The 20,662-nt window shown below is 49.2% G+C and overlaps 1 protein-coding gene across 1 annotated transcript in view; it reads right to left on the reverse strand.

Annotated features, from left to right (window-relative positions):
- The window catches only part of LOC125709303 (phosphatidylinositol 3-kinase regulatory subunit gamma-like), a 68,370-nt gene extending 47,958 nt beyond the window's left edge, over positions 1–20,412 (reverse strand). The window contains 5 exon segments of the mRNA XM_048977603.1: positions 2,815–2,900; positions 4,002–4,197; positions 6,779–6,910; positions 19,583–19,660; positions 20,293–20,412. Coding sequence (XP_048833560.1) covers positions 2,815–2,900; positions 4,002–4,197; positions 6,779–6,910; positions 19,583–19,660; positions 20,293–20,371 — 571 coding nt within the window. The 5' untranslated portion in view covers positions 20,372–20,412.
- Between the last annotated feature and the right edge of the window lie 250 nt (positions 20,413–20,662).

Raw genomic sequence — 20,662 nt, forward strand, 5'->3', positions numbered from 1 at the left:
CAAATGCATGGTTAACCGTCGATCACACGTTACAGGACGGTACATTTGGGTTAGTTCGCTCAGGGCAGCGTCGACCTCCTCGAAGCTGAGGCTGGAAACAGTGACCAGCATCCGTTACTGCCCCCCAAAGATATAGTTTCACATCGCCCCCAGCAGAGCAGGGCCGCTAACTAGCACAGCTCCGATCACAGGCAAAGAATGCAGATGGGATACATCTTACTCCCACGTACTTTCCACATATACAGAGTCTGTCCTTCAACAACAGTTAAACAACATGATTCAAATGCAGCCCTTCTAACTGATTTAAAGCTGTTTTATCTACTGTCTAATAGGCTGTCCACCATGCAAAGACGAAGATGCACTTCGCCAAACGAAACTAAAGTGCCGTCGTGACCACGCCGGAATCTGCGAAGATGAGTGACAGTCCGCGGATGTGTGACACCGGCAGAGATTGCAGGCGCAAATCGAAAGGGGCTGATTCACATTGCAGAGGCAGAAGAAGAGAGAGCGAGTGAAAGTGAGCAACAGAGAGAGAGACACACACACACACACGCAACCTGTGACTTCATGGAAGCAAGATAAATGACCCCATTTAACATCTGAGGCTTTTTTAAGCCACAACATTACCCGCAAATGAATGAATCGTGCCTTAATCGTTTGTTTCTCAGATTCGTTCGAGCATCTATTTGAATGAAACCCGATCGCCTTGTTCCTCTCTCTCGCCATAACGCGGGTCCCTGATAGTGAGCGGGCCCAGAATAGACCGAGAGAAAGAGGGTGATGTCATTGCAGTCTCTGCTCTTTAATCCGGAGAGGTTCTGCTCCCCCCCCACTTGCTGGCTGGCAGCCTGACGGATCCATGAGATGCTGAGAGTCCGAGGCAGACTGCTAAAGGACATGCTTATAAATGGCCCCAAGGCTGACTTCTCGCTCAAAATGAAGCGCATTAACGGGAATTAAATGTCCAGGGGCTACAGAATGAATATATGTACTGTGTGCCTCTTTGGGAAAAGGGGGGGGGGGGGGGGGTGATGATGGCAAGGGCCTGCGGTGTGGGCACACTGGTGGGTGAGTGTGTGAGTGCCCGAGTAATTTATAGCACATTGCGTCGGACTGAGTCACCCGAACGGGTGACACATCAGCTGTGGGAAGTGCATGCTGTTCATCTTGGGGGAGGCATTTGAGGAAGCAGTTTCCCTCCTGGTCTTGCCTGCGCCTTAATGCCCTTGGGGCATAGTGACGGACGCTCGTGGCCCTGCGGCCTGCCCTTGGTGGCGCAGTGGCATATAGAGGGGCTGTTGACCGGCTTTTACTTACTAATTCGTTTGCTAATTCATTCACGCAATTAGCCGGTAGCCTCCAGCTGTCTTTCTGTCAGCGCAGGGCGATATTAAAAACGGGGCCGGAAGCCAATGTGTGGCAGCATTTCTATGCCAACCGCTAAGCCCAGCGACGCACGGACACAGACCCAAAAGTCTTTTTAATGTTTAATGGAAGCTGCAGGCAGGTTTTAACTGCAGAGTAGAGGCATGTTTACACGCGGGATTCGTAACTCACAGTCAGCTCTCACCTCTCATTCATACTCCTGCTCAGCCTCAATTCTGTAAACCCCCCCCCCCCCACCCCCCACCACAACCGGCCGATCCTACTGATAAAATCCATTCCTCCACAGAGGGACTGCGTTACCAGCTGCCGTCCTGACCTGCTGACTCACAGCATTAATATGAGATTCTGCAGACTGTTACAGCGGCTTGTAATGCCTGATTAAGGTGACTGGACTCAGTCCAGTCCGGCCCTGGGTGAACAGAACCCCGTGTTCTGATTTACTGCCAGAGAAGGCAATTTGCCCACCTGCCCAACCCCAAACATGTGAATCGTACACAGGCTATCATACTAACTTTGCAGTGCAGTGATCTGATTTGTTGGCAGCTGCAGAGCTGATATGTAGGAATGACTTTGTAGCAGAGGAGCATCATGTCGTCCTCAAACATCACGTAAGGCACAGCAGGCCCATCTAGCCGTACTTATGCAGATACCGGTGATAACATCTTCCTCAGAAAGAAAGAGTCACAGGTTTTCCCACGGAGACATACTGGTGGTTCACAGCTTTGGGTCGACTCAGTTCATTAAGCCCCGGAGCCGAGCTGTGGTGGAGCTCCCCAGTGCAGCAAGGACTCATTATCTCAGAAGGAGAAATGCAGGAGTGCTATAAATGACAGCTGTCCTTGGGCGCTATCTCCGAGTCGCCCCCATCCACTTTCCCCAGAAACGCAGCCCACTAACTGCTGGCCTGTTTTGATCTGGGTGCTGATGGGAAGCTGATCTCCCAGCCTCACGGCCGTCTGTGGCTTCGGAATCACAGATAAGATTCTGTCGGTAAATTTGGCAGAGATAGCACCCTGTCCCATCACCTCTCCTTACCATATGCTCCGCCCCCTCCTCCAGTTAACATGCCTTGCGAGTTCAGGGCGTGCACATTTACGTAAGAAGCGACCCTCACAATCGAGTCAAAACCAAGCAGTGTTTCCAAACACGGAAAGTAAAAGCCCATAAAATATACAATATACTGTAACGAAACAAATGGACCAATCAAAAAGCTCGCTCAGGTCAAATGTACCAGGCCTGGCTGGACATTGAGATCCTGAAATGGGTGACATGTGGCTCAGTGATTTAGTGCCAGTTAACGTTACATGGTCGGTAAAATAGCCTTTGGGCCCTTGAGCGAGGCCCTTAACCCCCTGACATACTCAAGAGGCAGGGAGTTACTGCTGTTAGCAGTGGAGAAGCAGATGGTAGAGAAGCAAACGGCCTTACCTGGGGCAGCCAGCATCTCCACCAGGCCCCCGGCCACCAGCAGGGCCTCGACGATCTTCACGTGGTGCTCTGGGTTCATGTCGGTGCTGCGGACAGCGAGAAGCTGGGTCAATGTGGGCTGGAAATGTTAAAGACGTGGATGATACCATTTCAGGGCATGTTTGCAGGGCGGGGGGGGGGGGGGGCGGGGGGGGGGGGGGCGGGGGGGGGCGTGCTTCCACTGAGCAGATCACGGGCCTGTGTGAGACAATTAAAAGTATTCATGTATTGTATGAAAAACAAAGAAAAATGAGCTCAGGAGACAGATGAGCTTCATTGAAACACCCCACACTAAGGCTGTGCATCATGTGATAAGCGTTAGCATGCCTAGAGCAGGATGAGGCCTAACACTCCACTCCTCAGATCATCAATAACGGCTCCCCCGCTCTTCTTTCCAGCCTCTGGCGGCTGTGAGCACATCTTCCACCAGACTTATTAACCATGAAATATTTTCACACAACAGAGTAAATACCGTTATCTTCGGTTGGTCCACATTGCTGCTCCTCAGCCTATCTCTGCTAATGAAAATGCGTTAAAAAGGTTACATGGCGCACGGCAGATTTAATACTCAAACTGCCCTTTAACTTCGGCTGTACAGCTTTCGAGGATTCACTCGCTGTTTGGAAGAAAGGACACGGTCTTTGTCGGTTTCTACTGCAAAGTTCAAGATAAACCGAAGGACGGGGAATGTTAAGAATGTTTAGGGCAACCGATATGCCAAGACCAGGAACAAACAGTTTCATATGGTACATATACTGCTGTAACAGGGCTTTATATAGCTTCACTCGAAATAGCTTTTTTGTAGTGTAATCTTACAAATAACCGTGTGTAGTAATATTAACCATGACTAGTTAAGGGACAGTTTCAAATTTTCCAAATTTAGAGCAAATTGTAATGAAGTATTTTGCTTTATAAAGCACTGAGGGGCAGAGTTAGAGACCGCGGTGACCCCTAACCTCAGAAAACAGCCCCCACGTTTCCAGCGTTAGGGGGGAGTCACGCACCGGACTCATAAAATCTCACAGTTGAGGGCTGCCCTGAATTCAAAGGCTTGTTTATTAATGCTGACCGCCCCCCTGACACCCCCCACCAGCCCCCCCCCTTCAGGTCTCGCCTCTCATCCCACACAAACAGGGGGTGCCGGTTACCTTGAGACGCAACGTCGGAAGAGCAGGTCGCCGAAGGCGTGTCCCAGCAGCCGTGGCCCGGCGGCACCGGGGGCCTGCGCCACCTTGCACAGATGCCGTGTCAGGTGCAGCAGGAGCTGCTGGTTGGCGTGAGGGATGCTGGGGGAGTAGAGGATCCTACGGAGCTGCTGGCCGCACTCCTCGACGGCCGGGGTCTCTGAAGGGAGCGCACAAGGACAGCGATCTCAGCGGAGGGTCCGACTGAGAGCCAGGGGAACGAGGACCGTGCTGAAGGAGAGAGAAGCCGGAAAACGGCCTGCTGATCTCGGTACAGGGGTGTGAAAGTTTGATATTGGGGAGGACACAATTTAATTGTTTAAATGCAAAGGCCTATTTGGGGGGGGGGGGTGAATGACATCAAAATAAACATGCACGCTCCACCATCCCAATGGTTCCTAATTGCCTTTATGCTCAAATGGACCACAAACCTTCAACACAACACATTGAAACATAATACACACTCAGGGGTTTCTGTGGGGAGCTACTTGGGGGGTGGGGTGGTGATGGTATAATCAACGTGTTGGTGATCACTGCTCTACACTGGGTGTTTGTCAATATGCATATTTGTGTTCTTGTGAACCCGTTTTATGTCACCCTTCCATTGCCGAACTAAGAGCAGAAGTACAGAGGACAGTAAAAAAAAAAAAATCCCCGGATGTCGTTTTAGCCCCGCCCCAAATATTAAGGGCACATCGGTTGCATCCTCACCAACCAAGACCAATCCCATCATTCACTGCGCCCCAACTTCGTCTTGGGAGGCACAATAGCAAGAACGCTCTGGGAAAGACCATAAGTACGATCTGTGTGTTCTTGGTATTGAGAACCACCCACTGCTCTTACACCTGCTATACTCAAATGCTGACACACTTCTGGTGCCTCTAGGTCATGTCTAGGTCATGTCTGTCTAGGTCAGTTACACAATAGGTTATATTTCATGTGCGTTTATATTTGCCATGTTATTTCAGAGGACCTCTGTTGTTCTAAAATCCAGGCTCCAGTCATGGATACTGGATGTGCTGCAAATTGGGTGAGAAACATCGAAACCCTCCACCAAAGAACCATCATTCAGGTACTTCCATTTTCAGCAAGATACATCAAATTCAGCTCACTTTGTTTGCACACAAGCAGGCACTGCACTTGCATCTTCAGCTCTCTAATGACAAACTGCATTCGTGACTCAAGGCTTGAAGGGGAGGCTGGTTTTTATTTGGGAGACAAGTGTCCCGGGGCTGGAGGTCACGACCAGCCAGGCACCGAGCTACCGAGTGACGGATGGATAATCTCCTGCTTTGATAGGGGTCAGACCCCTGACCTTCGTCTGGTTGCCAGTAACCAATGCCGGGGCCCTGCCTTCGATTGTCTAGGCCCCCGCCTGCCCCTAACCCCCACAGCAAACTCCTGCCTGGTATTGATAAAGCCTGACCCCTGTTCAATTGACCAGAGCGTGAAACTTGGCCAAGACCAGCTGTCGACGGACCAGAAGCCCTTTGGGAAGATGGCGTCTGTGAGCTAGCCGATCTTCCGAATGGATCATGCAGGATAATGGAATTAGGAGTCCGTGCAGGAGCTGGAAAAGCGGCCGACTAAATCCAAGAAGTCTTAGCAAGCCCTGATGCTTTCTGAAGGTAGACCTTCACAGAGACACGTTAACTAATGCGAGTAGGCGAGATGGCGTCAAACGGAAGAGCAGAACATGGGATTATAGTGAACAGCCAGGATTAATAATTAAATTAGATAATTAATCTTTCAAGGTAAAGAGCTGTACCAGTGTAGAAATCAGATTTAGCGAGCGGCTTAGCGAACACAGTGAGATCTCCTGACAGATCCTGGCCAGACCTGGTCTACTAAAAGCTAAACCACATGCTCAATGCTCTCCACGGGCGAGGAGGGGAGTAACACTACGTTAATCAGATTTCACCTCCCGCTTGACCACCGAAGACCAGGAATTACAACCGTGAACCAAGAGCCATGGCCTTTGCCTCGAACATGGGGGTGCCACTCCTTTGAAGACGATGACAGATGGAGCGCGGCCGTCACAGGACGGCACCAGGCGTGAAGGTCTGGGCGAAATCAGGCAGATGCCGGGTCTTTCTGGAGGGTTCAAAGGAGGTCAGGGCTTGGCTAAGCTTAGCTGCGCTTGCTATGGGTTGCAAGGTTGGCTAGTAAAGAGGACGGTATTAGCAGCTCTTTAAAAAGGAAAGAAGCAGCATGCATAGGGACATGAATAATAATAAAAGAAAAAGTAATAATAAAACCAAAATAATAATAAAATAAATATCAAAAGTGTTAAAGAGGGGAAATCGACCTTAAACTGAGAAATGTGGCCAGAGACATGGAAGCAAAACACCATGAAACAGGAATTGATGCCGTTGGCACTAAGTGTCACTACTAATAATTCGGACAGGATTACTACCACTAATAATGCTAATTTTAGAAAAGTAATAATTTTGCGTTTGGCCATGTCATTATTCCTGGTAGCATGAAGACTTTTTGTTGTTTTTTCGTACCTTAAAATTGTGTTTAAATTCAACCAATGACTTTAGGTAAAATCTTAGATCAGTCAAATCAACATGAATCAAGCTGGATGTGCATGTTATACCGGGTGAAAACCAGGCTAAAGTGCAGCAGAAATGTCGGAATAGCGATTAGCGATAATTTGGCTGGCCTGCGGCGCCTGTGCTCGTCACCTCTGTGCTTGAGCTCTTCGATGTTGCCCTTGGCCTTCCCAGGAGTCTCACCTTGAGCCGCATAGACCAGCTCGCTGTAGATGGTAGCTGGGACGACCGGGGATGGAAGATCTTGCAGGTATCCCCTCAACGTGTCGGCCAGAACGGGAAGCTCATACTGCATGAGGTCCACCAAGGCGGGATCTGGAATGAAAAAGACACCTTGGTTAGAGTTCAGCTTGGTGGCAAAAATACCATCAGATTGGCAACCAAACCTACAGACCTACAGGTGGACAACTATACTACAGCATCTGCTCTACTGTCCAACAGCAGGATCTGCCTTGGAGAAACAAACCAAAGCAAAATACTATACAGAAGGCCTTCCTCAACAACTGCACAACCCTTGTATGCTTTGGAATCAATGGGATACACTGCAAACCAACAGCATGAAAAAAAAAAAACACAGGAAACCTTCACTTTCACAAGTGCTTTCAAAACAAAAAGATATTCAGCTATTGGCTGGAATCTGCTTTACGTACAAGAAAACGTCAGCGGCTCGGAGTCATGTTATATTTCTGTTTATTCCCGAAGTCGAAAGAAAGCCTGTTTAAGGTCCAGGGCCAGGCGGTAAAAGAAAAACCAGACACTATCTCTAGACAGCCAAATATATCCCAGCTTACTGCCCAAAACTGAATCCCGTAGACAAAACAGACTGAGGCAGCCATGCCAGCTGATAGAATGCAGAGAAGGCCATGATATGCTGCCTCGAGTGAGCAGAGTGAGCTCTTACCACCTCCCCCCCCAAATTTTCCACACACCACCATTCTCCTTCTTCACCCCTGGAGACCAATCCCGGCACATAAAGCAGATGTTTCAACACCTTCGATTCGCTCCAGATTTGCTGCCATATTAACTCTCGAATGACCGAGTCAGAATCTCGCAAGGTTCTGCCAGTGCCCCGGGCCACTCCTGGGACGGCCCGCTCTCAGGTCAAGGTGACCAGTGCTGCCTCTGCTTCCAAACCCAAGGACGGAACAGAAAAAGATGAGGAACAGATCTCTGAACTTCCCCCGAAAGTGACAGAAGCATTCCACCCTTTGTAATGTAGTGTGTGGCTTAGTGAACCATGATACCTGTGATCGGAAGGCTGCAGGTTCAAATCCCTCAAAGATGTACGTCGCTTTGGATGCAAGAGTCTGCTGAATAAGTAAGTGATGCAGTCTTGACCTACTGGGACTCCAGCTGCATCCAGTTTCAGGTGTGTAACACATGATAATGTTGATTTATAGATCAATGTCCTCGAAGACTTCCACAGCCTCATCTGAGATGAGCACGGACTGGTATTCGATGTTCCTTTCCCATACATTACGGACCTTCTTGTCAAACGTTGCCGCTATACCATTCATGTCCGAGCAGGACGGCAGGGAAGAGACTGGGAAGTGAAGCCGTCCCTTTGATGGAAGTGGAAATCAAAGCCATGAAAGGCAAAGAATCCCACACAGAGTCACTTCTCCCCCCCACTATGAATCTCGAGAGTAGGTCATTCAGTGGGGATTGTAGCTTAGGGACAAAACAACAATGACACCGGAACAGGACGCACACTAATTATAACATTTACTGTTCAATTTTTTTTTTCTATTCAGCAAAGTTTATGATATAATATGATTCAACTTAAAAAGCCAGACTGGGCTAATAGTTCTTGAAATATCAAACTGCACATCAAAAGCTACATTGCTGCAGAGAGCGCAGTATCTGGCAGGTGCATGGCGCATTTAAAAGAAATGCTACGCATGGCCTGAAAGGGATGGGGTTAGGGTAGGGGTGGGCAGCGTGGCAAAATCCATTACGGGATTACCGGGGCCAGCGTGAAGCCAACTTCCTTGAAATCGATGCTCATTCCGGACTGGACTTCATGCAGTCCATCTAAATGTAGTGGGATCCCACCAGCGGGCTTATTGAGGATGGCGTGGAAACGCCCGCTGAGTTTCAATCTCTCCCAGCGCTTGGGTTCGTGGCACTGGAGTCAGACAAGTTACTCCAAGACCAATCAGAGCTGCTGCGGCAAGGAGGTCCAGGACACGAGGTCTTCTCTGAGACACCGTGGCGATCTTCCCGCATCGCATCACTGCCAGCCATTTTTAATCGCTTTCCGTGTCCTCTGTGCCCCGTGCTTATTCCAATCTACTGAACAGAAAGCTTTTCTGCCCATCTGAGGGCATGATGACTTCGCTCCCCCCTCCCATGTCTGCTCCACCAAGGAGGAGGCTAATGCTATCAATTAGCATTTTCCGCTACACCAGAAGGGTGTGCATTCATGGCAGCCAACCCCCTCTCTATCCAACCATCAATTTCGCTGGTTCAGTCCACAGCTCACCGAGACTGCACATCGATAATTAATCAACCCTCGCTGATCCATCCTAGGGGGATTCGTTACAGTCATTTAGAGAGCCGTCAAATTAATTCATTACTAAATTCTGCTGAAATCTGTCAAATCACAACACTGATGTCCATTCCCGGTCTATTTTAATATGTAATGTACATTTCAGATGCTTAAAATAGAAGACAAATGAGCTGGACAACTGGACACATCTGACAACAGCTGGACACGTCACTTAATCAGTTTTATAATCAGTGACAGATGACTGGATCTAAGTCGCAGCTGCTCATTGACTGTCGAGGGTTTGAGTTTGAGATGCGTGATGTTCTACGAGCAGATCAGGACGTGCTGTAACACATCTAGTGAGGGGCTTTCGTCAGATAGAACCACCTTCACAGACACTACAGGTACTAATGCAGGTTCTTTATTGCCTACACAAAAATAATTATAAATACATTGCAAATTATTGTCCTCCTTCAACGTAATCTTGCTTACCAATGACGGCTTCAAAATATCAGTTGCTATTAAAGCACATATTACATTACGCATACATCATGGGGTCGTGCCTGGCTGAGCAGACGGAGACACTGTACGTGTGAGTGGAAGGTATCAGGTTCAAATCCTAGGGTTGTTAGAGTGATTTCACCGGTGGGTCCTTAACCTTCGATTGCTCCAGGGAGTGATTGAACCAGCTGTTTGAACTGAGTGTCACTTTGATTAAAAGTGCCTCTATTAACCTGGTATAACGGCTCTTCCCAATATCTGTGTTTTTGTGCTCTGAGTCCTATAGAATTTGATGGGTCTCTTCATGTATTATTTATTCCGTTATGCCCGATAACATTAGACAGGAAGCTGGAGTTTAAGAAACAAATTAAACTCACTAAAGTTTAAATAAGTGATCGGTGTTAACTAGCCTAGCAGAGTGACTATACTGCTGTTCATCCCAGTGGTCTGTAGTAGGAAGGCAGCAGAATCATGGACCGCGGGGTGTTTCATGAAACAGGATTTCTTAGCTAGCTGGGTTAACTTAAGCCTGATGTCACGATTGTCCAATAGGAATGTTCCTTAGCTAAACTCTTACTGGACGATCATGACTGTGGAACACCCCCCCAGGGCCTGTTTCACAAAGGATTTCTTGCTTAACCGGATAGCTTGTCAGATTTAAAGGAGTCTGGGCTACATGGACTTTATCTTCTTTCACTTACATTTAAGCCCAGACTACCTTAAATCTGCCAAGTTATCTGGCTAAGCCAGAAATCCTGCTTTGTGAAACAGGCCCCAGGATAGCGTTTGGGTGAGATCATGTGTTGCCATTCCTAGTTATCAAAAGCCCTGGGACTCCAGGTAGCGCCGTTAATGACACCCAGTGGACTTGTTAAGGTTACGGTTATTTAGAGGACTGACTGGTTGACTAGTAGAGGAGAGGATGTCTAACTGATCAAATGAAAAAATCATTACATATTACCTCTGAGAAGGTCTCAGACACCAAATATCACACGCGCTGCCGTATTCGGGCTTGATCAGTGACCAAAGACTCTGTCTGCCAGAGATTTGTAGAACCCAACTGCTGTAAATCACCCTCAGTTATTTCCGGGCTGTTTGGCAGAGGTCATGGTGCAAATTGTCAAAAAGGGAGCCATTTTCCTGGTTGCATTTGCCCAGAATGCGGTTTTACAGAACATCGGTTTCGAATCATACAGTTCTGCTGCCGGACTCCAGCTTTAAGAAGAGGAAAATGCTTCTTAAACATTATATGTTATAGCTGTTTCTTAGAATTCCTGTCCTGTCTGAATTCTTGGAAACAGTCATTTCGTTTGTTATTTCTCTTTTATGTAGTTTCACCCTTAATGAATCCTTATAAAATACTGATATTGGGGAAAATTACCTAAGACCTGTGAGGAATGAATGAATTTAAAATGAAGTTTGCGTTCTGTCAGGGTTATCCCAAGTAAGTAACGGAGGATTAATAACCGGCTAAAGACAGACAAATACCATCACACAGACTTGGGCTCCAGTTTAGCTGCTGAACCAGAAGGCTGTCTCCTACTGCTCTGAGTGACCTGACCTGCTTCATTCAAGGCTTTAATCTTCCATTTCTAATGGAGACCTTCACAGTTGGGTTTTGTTAATGGCACAGAAGCACAGATTCATAGGCTGCCAGCAGCAAGACACAGTTATGGTCATGGGGGGGGGGGATACTGTAGGCCAACCATCTCAGACAGTACCATGACCAGACCTGAAGTTAATGCCCTTATTTCCACACGGGCTGCCTGCTCTTCTCAATATGGAAGCGTTGGATCTTTTCAACCTGATTATTCCGGTTCCCACTGACTCAACGGCGGAGACGTAATGTGTAATTTAGCGGTTCCCGGCTAAAGCCGTAGCTTTCTGTCACATTTGCTCCCAGGAAAATTTCCCCCTTCTTTCATATTCTAACTGTTCCAAGTAGAAATGATAGTGAAGTATGGAGGCTCATGGGAGTTTCACTTATACAAAAAAGGAAAAATGGTTGTTTCAGAGAGATAACCAATCAGATTGTAGAAGAGGGTGGGGGCCAACCAATCAGAAAGTCCTGCCTTCAATATTTGCTTGGACCCACCTTCTCTACAATCTCATTAGTTACCTCTCTCAACCAATCATTTTTCATTCTGTCGTCAGAACATTTTTGTGTAAGTACAACTCCCACAAGCTGTTTGGAGCTCTGAAATAACTGCTGAGTAACTGTTTTGGTTATACTGTGCTACCTAAACGGCTCGTACCTGCATTTATACACCTTATCGCCCTATCTCTTATTTGGCATATTTAGTGCTCGTGTTATCCAGACGTTCGCTGCTAAGAGTTGGAGGTGGTGTCTTTGGCTGACATGCTACGCTGTACCTGGAACAATGTAGTACTGGTATGAATTCGCTCCGTGATTAAGGTTAAGGTTTCCACAGGCCTCCCATATCCGTCACGGAGACGTGCAAAGAGCACTGACCCCTCAGGTGTGATTTTCTGTAAGCTGTCTGGCTGCATTGTTATTACAGAATCAGCTGAACATGCTGCACCATGTTCAACTTTCCCTTGCACCCTGAACCCTATACGTTGTGTTTTTTTTTTTTTTATTATTATTATTATTATTTTTACTGGAATAATTTTGGTTAAGCGGCTGGCCCAGTTTAATTCCCTTCAGTTCGATATTATAGCGTTTAGTGTTCCGTGTGCTCTAATTCCTAGAGGATCCAAGCATTAAGGAGGTCATTGAATCTCAAAGGTCATCTGATTTTTTTCCTCCATTGACTGGCTCAGCAGGCAATGTAGCTGCTTCATGACCCCCCGCCCCGCCCCCCCCCCCCCCCCCGTGAGTATGCACTTTGCATATTCCCACTATTTGGTCTGACTTGTTTACATGCGTCCAGGGGACCAGTTTTGTGTTTTAGAGGCCCCGCCCCCAGTTATTTTGAAAACTAAATAGCTAGCGAGTAAAGTCAGATCATAAGATCATAGCTCCACACGAAAGTGTGGCTCTTAGTGGCAGTAAATGCCGATGCACACAGAACAAAGTGTGATGAAGCGTGGACTGGTGTGAGGAGCCGCCTTCCTGGACACCTTTTCCCAAGATCCACGCTTTCTGCAATGCTGCAGCCCTAATTGAGAAAGCGGTTATCGAAGGCGAAAAAAGAGACGCCTCGATAGCTGGATGGATGCTTTCACAATTTCAATTTAATTGACTAGGGAACAAGCCCAGGTCTAATGAAAAAATACAGGTTATAACAGAATTTCATAAGGAGTATTAGAATGAGTGATGCAAAGGAAAATTGATGTGGTTTTGGTCAAACAGCCCACAGAGCATTTCCAAGAGAGACAGAGGTACCACGCCGGAGTAATTTGGGTGGGTGCAGGTGGCCCCTCCTCCCTGTAATCAAATCGATTTCATCTCTCGCTGAAGCCCTCCACTCTCCCACCATCTCACGCCGCCTCATGGATCAATAGCCGCCTGCTTCAAATGTCACCACGTCACTGAGCCCCGGGTTCCTCGTCGCCGTACAGCGGTCACACTTCTGCGAGTCTAATAACTGCTCTTTCTGTGGGACGGCCGTATCGCAGGGAACGCGGAGTAGCTGATTCTCCAAACTAGATCATTGAGGTCTTTCGCTCTGGTGCTGATCCTCATCCACCGTGACTGATGTTGTCCTTTAAAGGGAGGCACGCCATGACACCATGTACACATATCGGGGATTTTACTGCTCTGGTGCTTTTGATTAATTAGCATTCTGCTCAGAAAGAAGAAAGACGATCAGTTTTTTTTTTATGCTCTGTATTGAGACCCGCATGCAGATTAACAAACCCTCTTATGACAAGACGACTGTTGTGAACAGCTAAAAGACATAAAACGCATAAAACACGAAGAATAAGAAACGAAAAAGCAATAAAAACGACGCAGCCCTCTGTAGGACAGAGTGAGCAAAGAGCAGGACAGAACAGGTCATAATCACATGACACAATAGGAACGAGTTACATGGTATCAGACAGAACAAAACAACATAACATGACAGGAGAGGATAGAACAGAATCACGTGACAAAGGACACAATGGGGGGAGAGCTTGTGAAAGGAGCTGGGTCTCTGTTTTAGGGGATATATGATGGCGGGGGGGGGTTATAACAATAACAAGAATCTGTCTTAGATAAAGAACAACACACGCAGTGTTTCTGCTGGGCCACAGTTTAGAACCTCTGGGTTTACTAGCGGAAAGGAGACTGAATGAGAATAAGGAGCTGGTGAGAAGAATGAGTGCTATCAGGGACAGTCACATGAGTCAGGCCCACGTTACAGCCTCCTAAACCCCCCCCGCCCCCCCCACCATCACACATCTGGTGGTTCACAGCAACAGAGCCCACATGTTAGTCTGCTGTTGGCCTGAATGGGCTCACAGCACCGGGCTTTAACCGGGCCGGCTTCATTATCACAATGCTCTGACTGTCACCAACTCCGGCACACACAACGTCAGCTATTGTCGAAATGTGCTTGGCCCTGTTCCGCGGGCAGCACAGACACTCGTTTCCCTCGTTTCAGCAGGGATTAGCATATAGGACAGCTGTGCCTCATCTGACCAGCGAGAATCTGCAGGAGCTGGGAACCTGGCTGTGCCCCGTGCTGAATCACTCAAAATCCGCCCGCTGGGTAAGTCCCTCCCCACCAACTCCCCCAACCGCCGGCCATCCGTGCCCAGTGCGTGACCTCTGTGTGCCCAAACTGCGCTGTTTCTGCTCCTTCTCTTATTTTCCAGGAGGTCCTTCACCACCGGCTAGAAGCCGACCACAGATCCTGAGTCAGGCCAGCATTTACCATTTCTGCCCAGTACAGCCCGCCTGCTGCTGTAAATGTAGGGCAAATTAAGTGAGACTGGTCATTTGAGCTATCAGTTCATCCATGCACGTCAGGGTCACGGGCTCATGTGAGCAGGGGCGGGTTTGTTATTTCTGGGGGCCCCAATCAAACAGTCACTTTGGAGCCCCCCCATCCTCGGAACCAGAAGATCGTGGCCAGCTAGCTGCTCGGCAGAACATGCTGCTTCAGCATCTCAATGAGCAGTGGCCAGCTGGTGGCCCCCCTAAACCTCAGGGGTCCCACTCAAATGTGTGTTTTAAGTGGGGGGTGAACACTGCTGCATGTGCGGCCATGTTCCGGCAAAAACATCAAAAAAGCCCTGGGGGGGGGGGGGGCATCGATACAGCAGCTCTGGATCAGGGCTGGGAGATCATACCCCAGTCAAGTCTGCATATAATAAAAAATACAAGTTAAAAGGCATCGGATGGGAATAAATTATAATCATCATGACCACAGCTTCTTCAAAGAGAAGGGAAACACACTGATAAATCCCTCAGTATTACACTCTTTTATTCAAGGGTTCAGCTTCACTGATTTTTTTAATTTCCAACTAAAAACAATGACTAAGTGACCATGGGTGGTCCTTGGTTATCCATGAGAAACGCAGGAGAGGGGCGGCCCGCACACCCTGCGGACGCCTCAGCTGCCGGCCGGACTTTTTAAGTTGGGGGGGAGGGCATAAGAGTGGCCGTAATTTACATGGATGGTACCGACCTCAGTAGCCAATGGGATGCTTTGAATCGATGAGTGACAGGGGAAAGGGCCACTCCAGAGGTCAGTCAGCTTTCAGCTGGGGCCAGTGACACCACTTGTAAAGGTAGGGGGTGGGGGATTTTGCAGAGACAGGAGGACTGAAAATGGGCAGCTTAAATGCAGGCCGTGGTTCACTCAGGCCCGGTCGGTTCTGAATTCACGTGCTGTCAGCAGTATTTATTCGTGGCCCCGCCGGCTGCGTCAGTGGCACCGAGCGGTTTTTACCCAGAAGCCCGCTGGAGCCACACGGCCGCCCCCGGCGCATGCGACGGACCAATTTCTCCCCTCAGGGTATTTTTGCAGGCGGTCTCACTGTCCCCGGGACGGGCGGAAGGGAAATGAACTTTACGAGATGACAGGCTTCATTCCTGGGTGACTGCATGGTCCACCTCCTGCTGGTGATCTGAACCCTCCAGAACTCTGTCAACCCCCTGCCACTCCCGCCCACCCCCCCCCAAGCTAGGGTGTTCTGGGCCTGTATTCTTTCTTTCCATCTGGATGGATAACTTTTTTTTAAAAAAGTGCTATATGGGAAATATTGTGACATTTTGCGGGGAAGTTTGCAGAAGCCGGTAATTAACAGCAAGATGGGAAAGACCCTGGACGGCCGGCGATTCCAAGGGGTGGGAAAAGGCGGAATTCCAACTAGCGAGAGTATCTCAGCAAAATGGAGGCATTGGAAAGTCTGGAGTGGAGAACCGGCAGCAGATTTCAGGCGCAGAAAACAGTAGCGGTCGAGTGTCTCACAACTACCAAGGTGGAGGGAGGGAAGTGCTCACTCCCGCAAAGATACACCTAGACAAGTGAGAAGCGCACGCTATTGGTGCTGTATCACATGTGGTCTGATCATGTGACTTGCAGCCACAAAATTACAGGCTAATGAGTAACTGAATGGGAAGACTAGGAATTGCTTAGGACTGCTGTTTCGTCACCCCCCCACAGAGGAGGGGTGGGGGCTCTCTGTACACCTGGGTGTACATGTGACACGCCCGGTTATCCCAGTCACCATATAGCACTGGGTTACACCACCTTCTGCCACCCTCAGTACCCTTATGTGTGGTTTGCTGATGGCGGAATGAGCTGGCAGGTAAGGTGACATTCGGTCATTATTTGCCCTCCACCTCGAGCCCCATCTATTCCACGAGCGCCTCTACTATCCTGACACCACTCCATGCTCCCTGAATGCTGCACTTTCTGCTCATTTCAATAGTCGTCTTATTAGGTTCTTGCTTCATTAATAGTCGTGTGGTTATTGCGTAGCTCCTGCTCCAGTGCTGCTTACACTCATACCTGAGGAATCACTGGAAGCTCAGCTGAACTGCACTCAGACCTGGTCGTCGCCTTGACAGCTGTATGTCTGCAAAGTGCCATTTTCCTTACATGTACATCGCTTTGAATGAATGTGGATAAATACGAAGGCGAATTTTTGGGTTCTACTCTCCCCCCCCCCACTTCTGCCGACCCCATCCCGACTCCCGACTCCCAATCCCAGCCCCCTGTCCCCAAGCTCGCCATCTCTCTCTTGGAGTGATAACCTTCCAGAGAGGTTGTTGGAGCGCATCCTCCGGCCCGATATTCAGGAGTGTTCTTCAGGGACAGCAGGACAGGAAACCCGGCGGAGAGTAAGCTGCTCCCAGCGCAGCGGGGCCCCCAACGCGGGAGTGACGGAAGGCCTGGAACATGCCGGATGGGGAGGGTGCGGGAAGGAGGCCGGGCGGGGGGGCAGGCAGAAGGAGATGCGATTACGCAATCCACACATGCTGACCTCTGGGACAGGAAGTGGAGCTTCTGCTGCAGGGCAGCGAAACGCAGCCCCCCCCTCACACACACGCAGAACAGCACCAACACGATGCAGCAGAGGCTGCTGGGAAAATTCAACAGGTGGCTTGTGGTACGTCGTGCTGGGTGCAGGGCCGGGACTTCCCCTGCCCCCTATCCTCCCATGATCCTCCTCGTAAACAGGAGCAGAAACAGGAGCTTCGGGTTTTCAGGAGTAGCTCTACCACCCCACCTTCCCCCTCCCCAAGTAATACAAGTCCCCAAATCGCCTTAGCTTTGTAACAATTAACCATGTGTCTGTTAATCACACAGGATGCCGATTACAGTAATAAAATATATAACTACTTCAGCAGCCAGGGAGAGGGTTTAACCCGCTTGCTGACAGTAAAACGCATAACTTTAATGGGTTATCGACTATCGCGTATGATGACATCACTTGTAGCCAATCAGAAGTGTCCATTCATGAAGAATGACAGCTGCATTTTTTTCCCCCTTTCTTGCTGATCCAAGCAATTATTCCCAAACCGGAGAACAAAGGAGAAGGCTGAGTAAATAAACAGACGGCTCTATTTTAACGGAGGAACGGCGATGGGGTCCCCGGGGGCCCTTGGATAAGCACGCTCCACATCGAAGGAGTCCATCTCTCCGCAGCGGCTGAGCACAGCAGTCGAGGAGAGGGATGGTTCAGGAATGAGTCCTGGGATGCGGCGTGGCTCCGGGCGGGAATGGCTAACAGAGCCGGATCGGGAGGGGCTGGGGGGTGATCACATTATCTGGGTAGCGGGGATGGGGGCTGCTTTAAGGAAAATGACAATCGACACGAATGACGTGCTGTGGAACCTCAGTGTAGGGAAGACAGACGGGAAAAGGAGGGGCCACACCAGGGCAGTGCTAGGACTGTCCTTTGCCCTCCCCAAATAAATGTACACTAATAAGTTTAAATAGTGTGGGCTTTTTCTGTCAGACCCCTCAAGGAAATGCTTACCTCCCCCTTTATATTGCGGGGTGAGGGAGAGGTGTAAACATTAACTCAGCAGTAACTTTAGCGGTCAGCAGGGGGCGCTGGCAATGAAGCTGACCTAGGCTGCCACATGGACTTCAGCTGGGCTCGGCTCCATCACCAGGGTCATGAGCTCTGGACCCGAATGAAAAAGCTGGAGCCAGCCCTCCCAAGGCCCAGGAACCTGCCCACCCCCAACATTTTACAGCGAGTTAAACCATATATACATGTTCATGGTTATTCCGGCATGTTCTTTCCGTCTTGTCAGGAATAAGATTATGCAACATTCTCATGGTAATATTATCATGCTATTATTAGCATTTCTGTTTGGCAGCTGGGTGGCTACCCCCTCCCTCTTTCTGCTGCCAAGTGCCAGCACAACACTGTTATTTGGGGGGGAAAAAACAGAGAAAATGGAAAACATCGGCTTAACTACAACGCAAGCTGTCAGGCCGCATGACTACAGAGAGCGGGAGACGTGAGGTGGGATTTTTCTCCGGGTTCCTGAACTTTTTAACTGGATGCAACCTTGGAAATGAAACAGCTGGCACCTTCCATCTGCTTCCAGGAAGTAGGGAATATGTAATTAGCCATGCAGGTCCCTGCATTCGGATCCTTTAGTTACATAACAAGGGGAACCACAGATCCAAAATTAAAAAAAAATCAACTAAAATTAAAACGACATCCATGAAAGAGAAGTCTGTTCCTGCTTCAACTTTGACCCGTGGGACGGACAGTGAGCTCCGCAGGACTGCCAAAGCCCATTTGTGGGAATCGCTTCCGAAGCTTCCTTCTCTGCAAGCCGAATTCCCGATCCCGTAACAGTCCGGGGTGATCAGAAATGCAGTACGTGATATGAAACTTCACATGACCCGGAGCCCAGGCCTACTCCGACTGGGTGTCAGATTATATTGTGCAGAGTTTTCATTTCCACGAGGGACACCAAGGTTCAACAGCTTGCCCGTATCCTCATTCAGATTCATGCGTAGCAGATGTCTAGCAGACCCTTGGCAGCACAAGTCACTTCTAATTACACGCGTTGGACCGTAAACAGAGCAGAGTAGCTCCGCTCATGTGAATTTAGGTTGAACTCGGCCCAATGTCACGGTCTTTCCTTCCACCTGAGCCTGTAACCTTGATGCTGTTGTGGTTACCAAGCTCCATAAATGCAATGGGGGATCTACACATAAACAGGAAATGGATTGGTGATTCAGTACATTTCACAGCAGAAGCCTGTTCCACCGCTTGGTTAACTGTACAGCACAGAATTCATCGGTGCAAAGTCAATCCTGGTGGCTTTAGTGGTGCCATTCCTCACCATAAAAATCGGAAGAGTTCTGCTTTTAGACCCAAAAAGTTAAGCTTGCCTACTGTCAGCTGAACTGCAGCGCCCCCTTGTGGTGGTTATGTGAACGCCAACACAAAACTTTACTTCCAATCTTGCAATTTTGGACCGTCAGATGTACTGCTGTCATGTCTTCAGTCCATTCACCTGCACTGTGCAGCTGCCCCTTTCACATTTAGACCTTGGCGTGTAAACTGTAGGCCTTTGCTTGAATTACAACAAAATATTTAGGCACATGAGGGCAGGCACAAACCTGTGTCTAAGGCTTGCCGTAGCTCTGGGGGTCCGGAGGAGGCAGGGGGGGCTCTGTAGAGGGCCTCGCTCTCCCATCCTGTCACGGAGGGAGAACAAACAAGATTAACGGGACTCAACAGAAGACAAAGTGTCCACCTGGGAGTGGTGAAGTGCTGCCTTTATAACGTTCGATTCAGTGGGTTATGCCTCTGTGTCTGTAATCAGAAGGTTGCCGGTTCAAATCTCATCTTTAGCAGAATAGCCGCATCTCCCCTGGGCCCCTAACCCCCTGAAAAATGCACCAGGGGAGCCAGATAAATGTCTTCCTATGTTCTTGGCCCCCAAGCGTCATTCTCAGCTCTGTGTGTGTGTCAAAGCAGAGCATGATGGGATATGCTAAAAGCTGCATTCCAGTGTACCTGTACTCACACTTGTACAAATGACACTTCAACAAATAAAGCATTATTTTTTTTGATGTTTATGATTTATGCACATAACTGAGAACTAAACTGGTTGTCCTTCTGGGTCGTGGGGGGGGGGGGGGTCCGGAGCCTATCCCGGAAGCTATGGGCACGAGGCAGGGAACAACCCAGGACAGGGGGGTCAGCCCATCGCGGGGCACACTCACACGCCGTAGCTTTCGTTCCGATTATGAGTAATAAGCATGAGGGTGAGTGGTGAGGCTCACGCAATGCTGCGGGCTCATCCTGGCTGACGGGAAAGACTCACCATTTCTCTCCAGAGACTCGGTGAGTCTCTGCACCACCAGCGGGGGCCACGTCCGGAAGGGCCGGTGCCTCGGAACCATCCACCTGGCTGGGGGGGTCCTGTCAGAGGACAGAGCGACCGTTCACGGTTAGTGGCTGCACCGCTTGTTGCCGTCATTCTGTTATTAAGCTTCTAGTCACCGGCGTCTGTGCCCACAAACATGCACACAAACATGCACACAAACACATGCAGGCGCAACTGCGCCGAGAGCTGAATTGCAGGTGGGTCCTGGCAGTCTAGTTAGCATGCGATGCTAACCAGCTGGGGACCGTCGGTGGATCCACGGGTCGCTCATTTGCATGCGGACATTTAGCACGCGAGGCTGCCGTGA

This window comes from Brienomyrus brachyistius, chromosome 15 (assembly GCF_023856365.1).
Source record: "Brienomyrus brachyistius isolate T26 chromosome 15, BBRACH_0.4, whole genome shotgun sequence".
Classification (NCBI taxonomy): Eukaryota; Metazoa; Chordata; class Actinopteri; order Osteoglossiformes; family Mormyridae; genus Brienomyrus; species Brienomyrus brachyistius.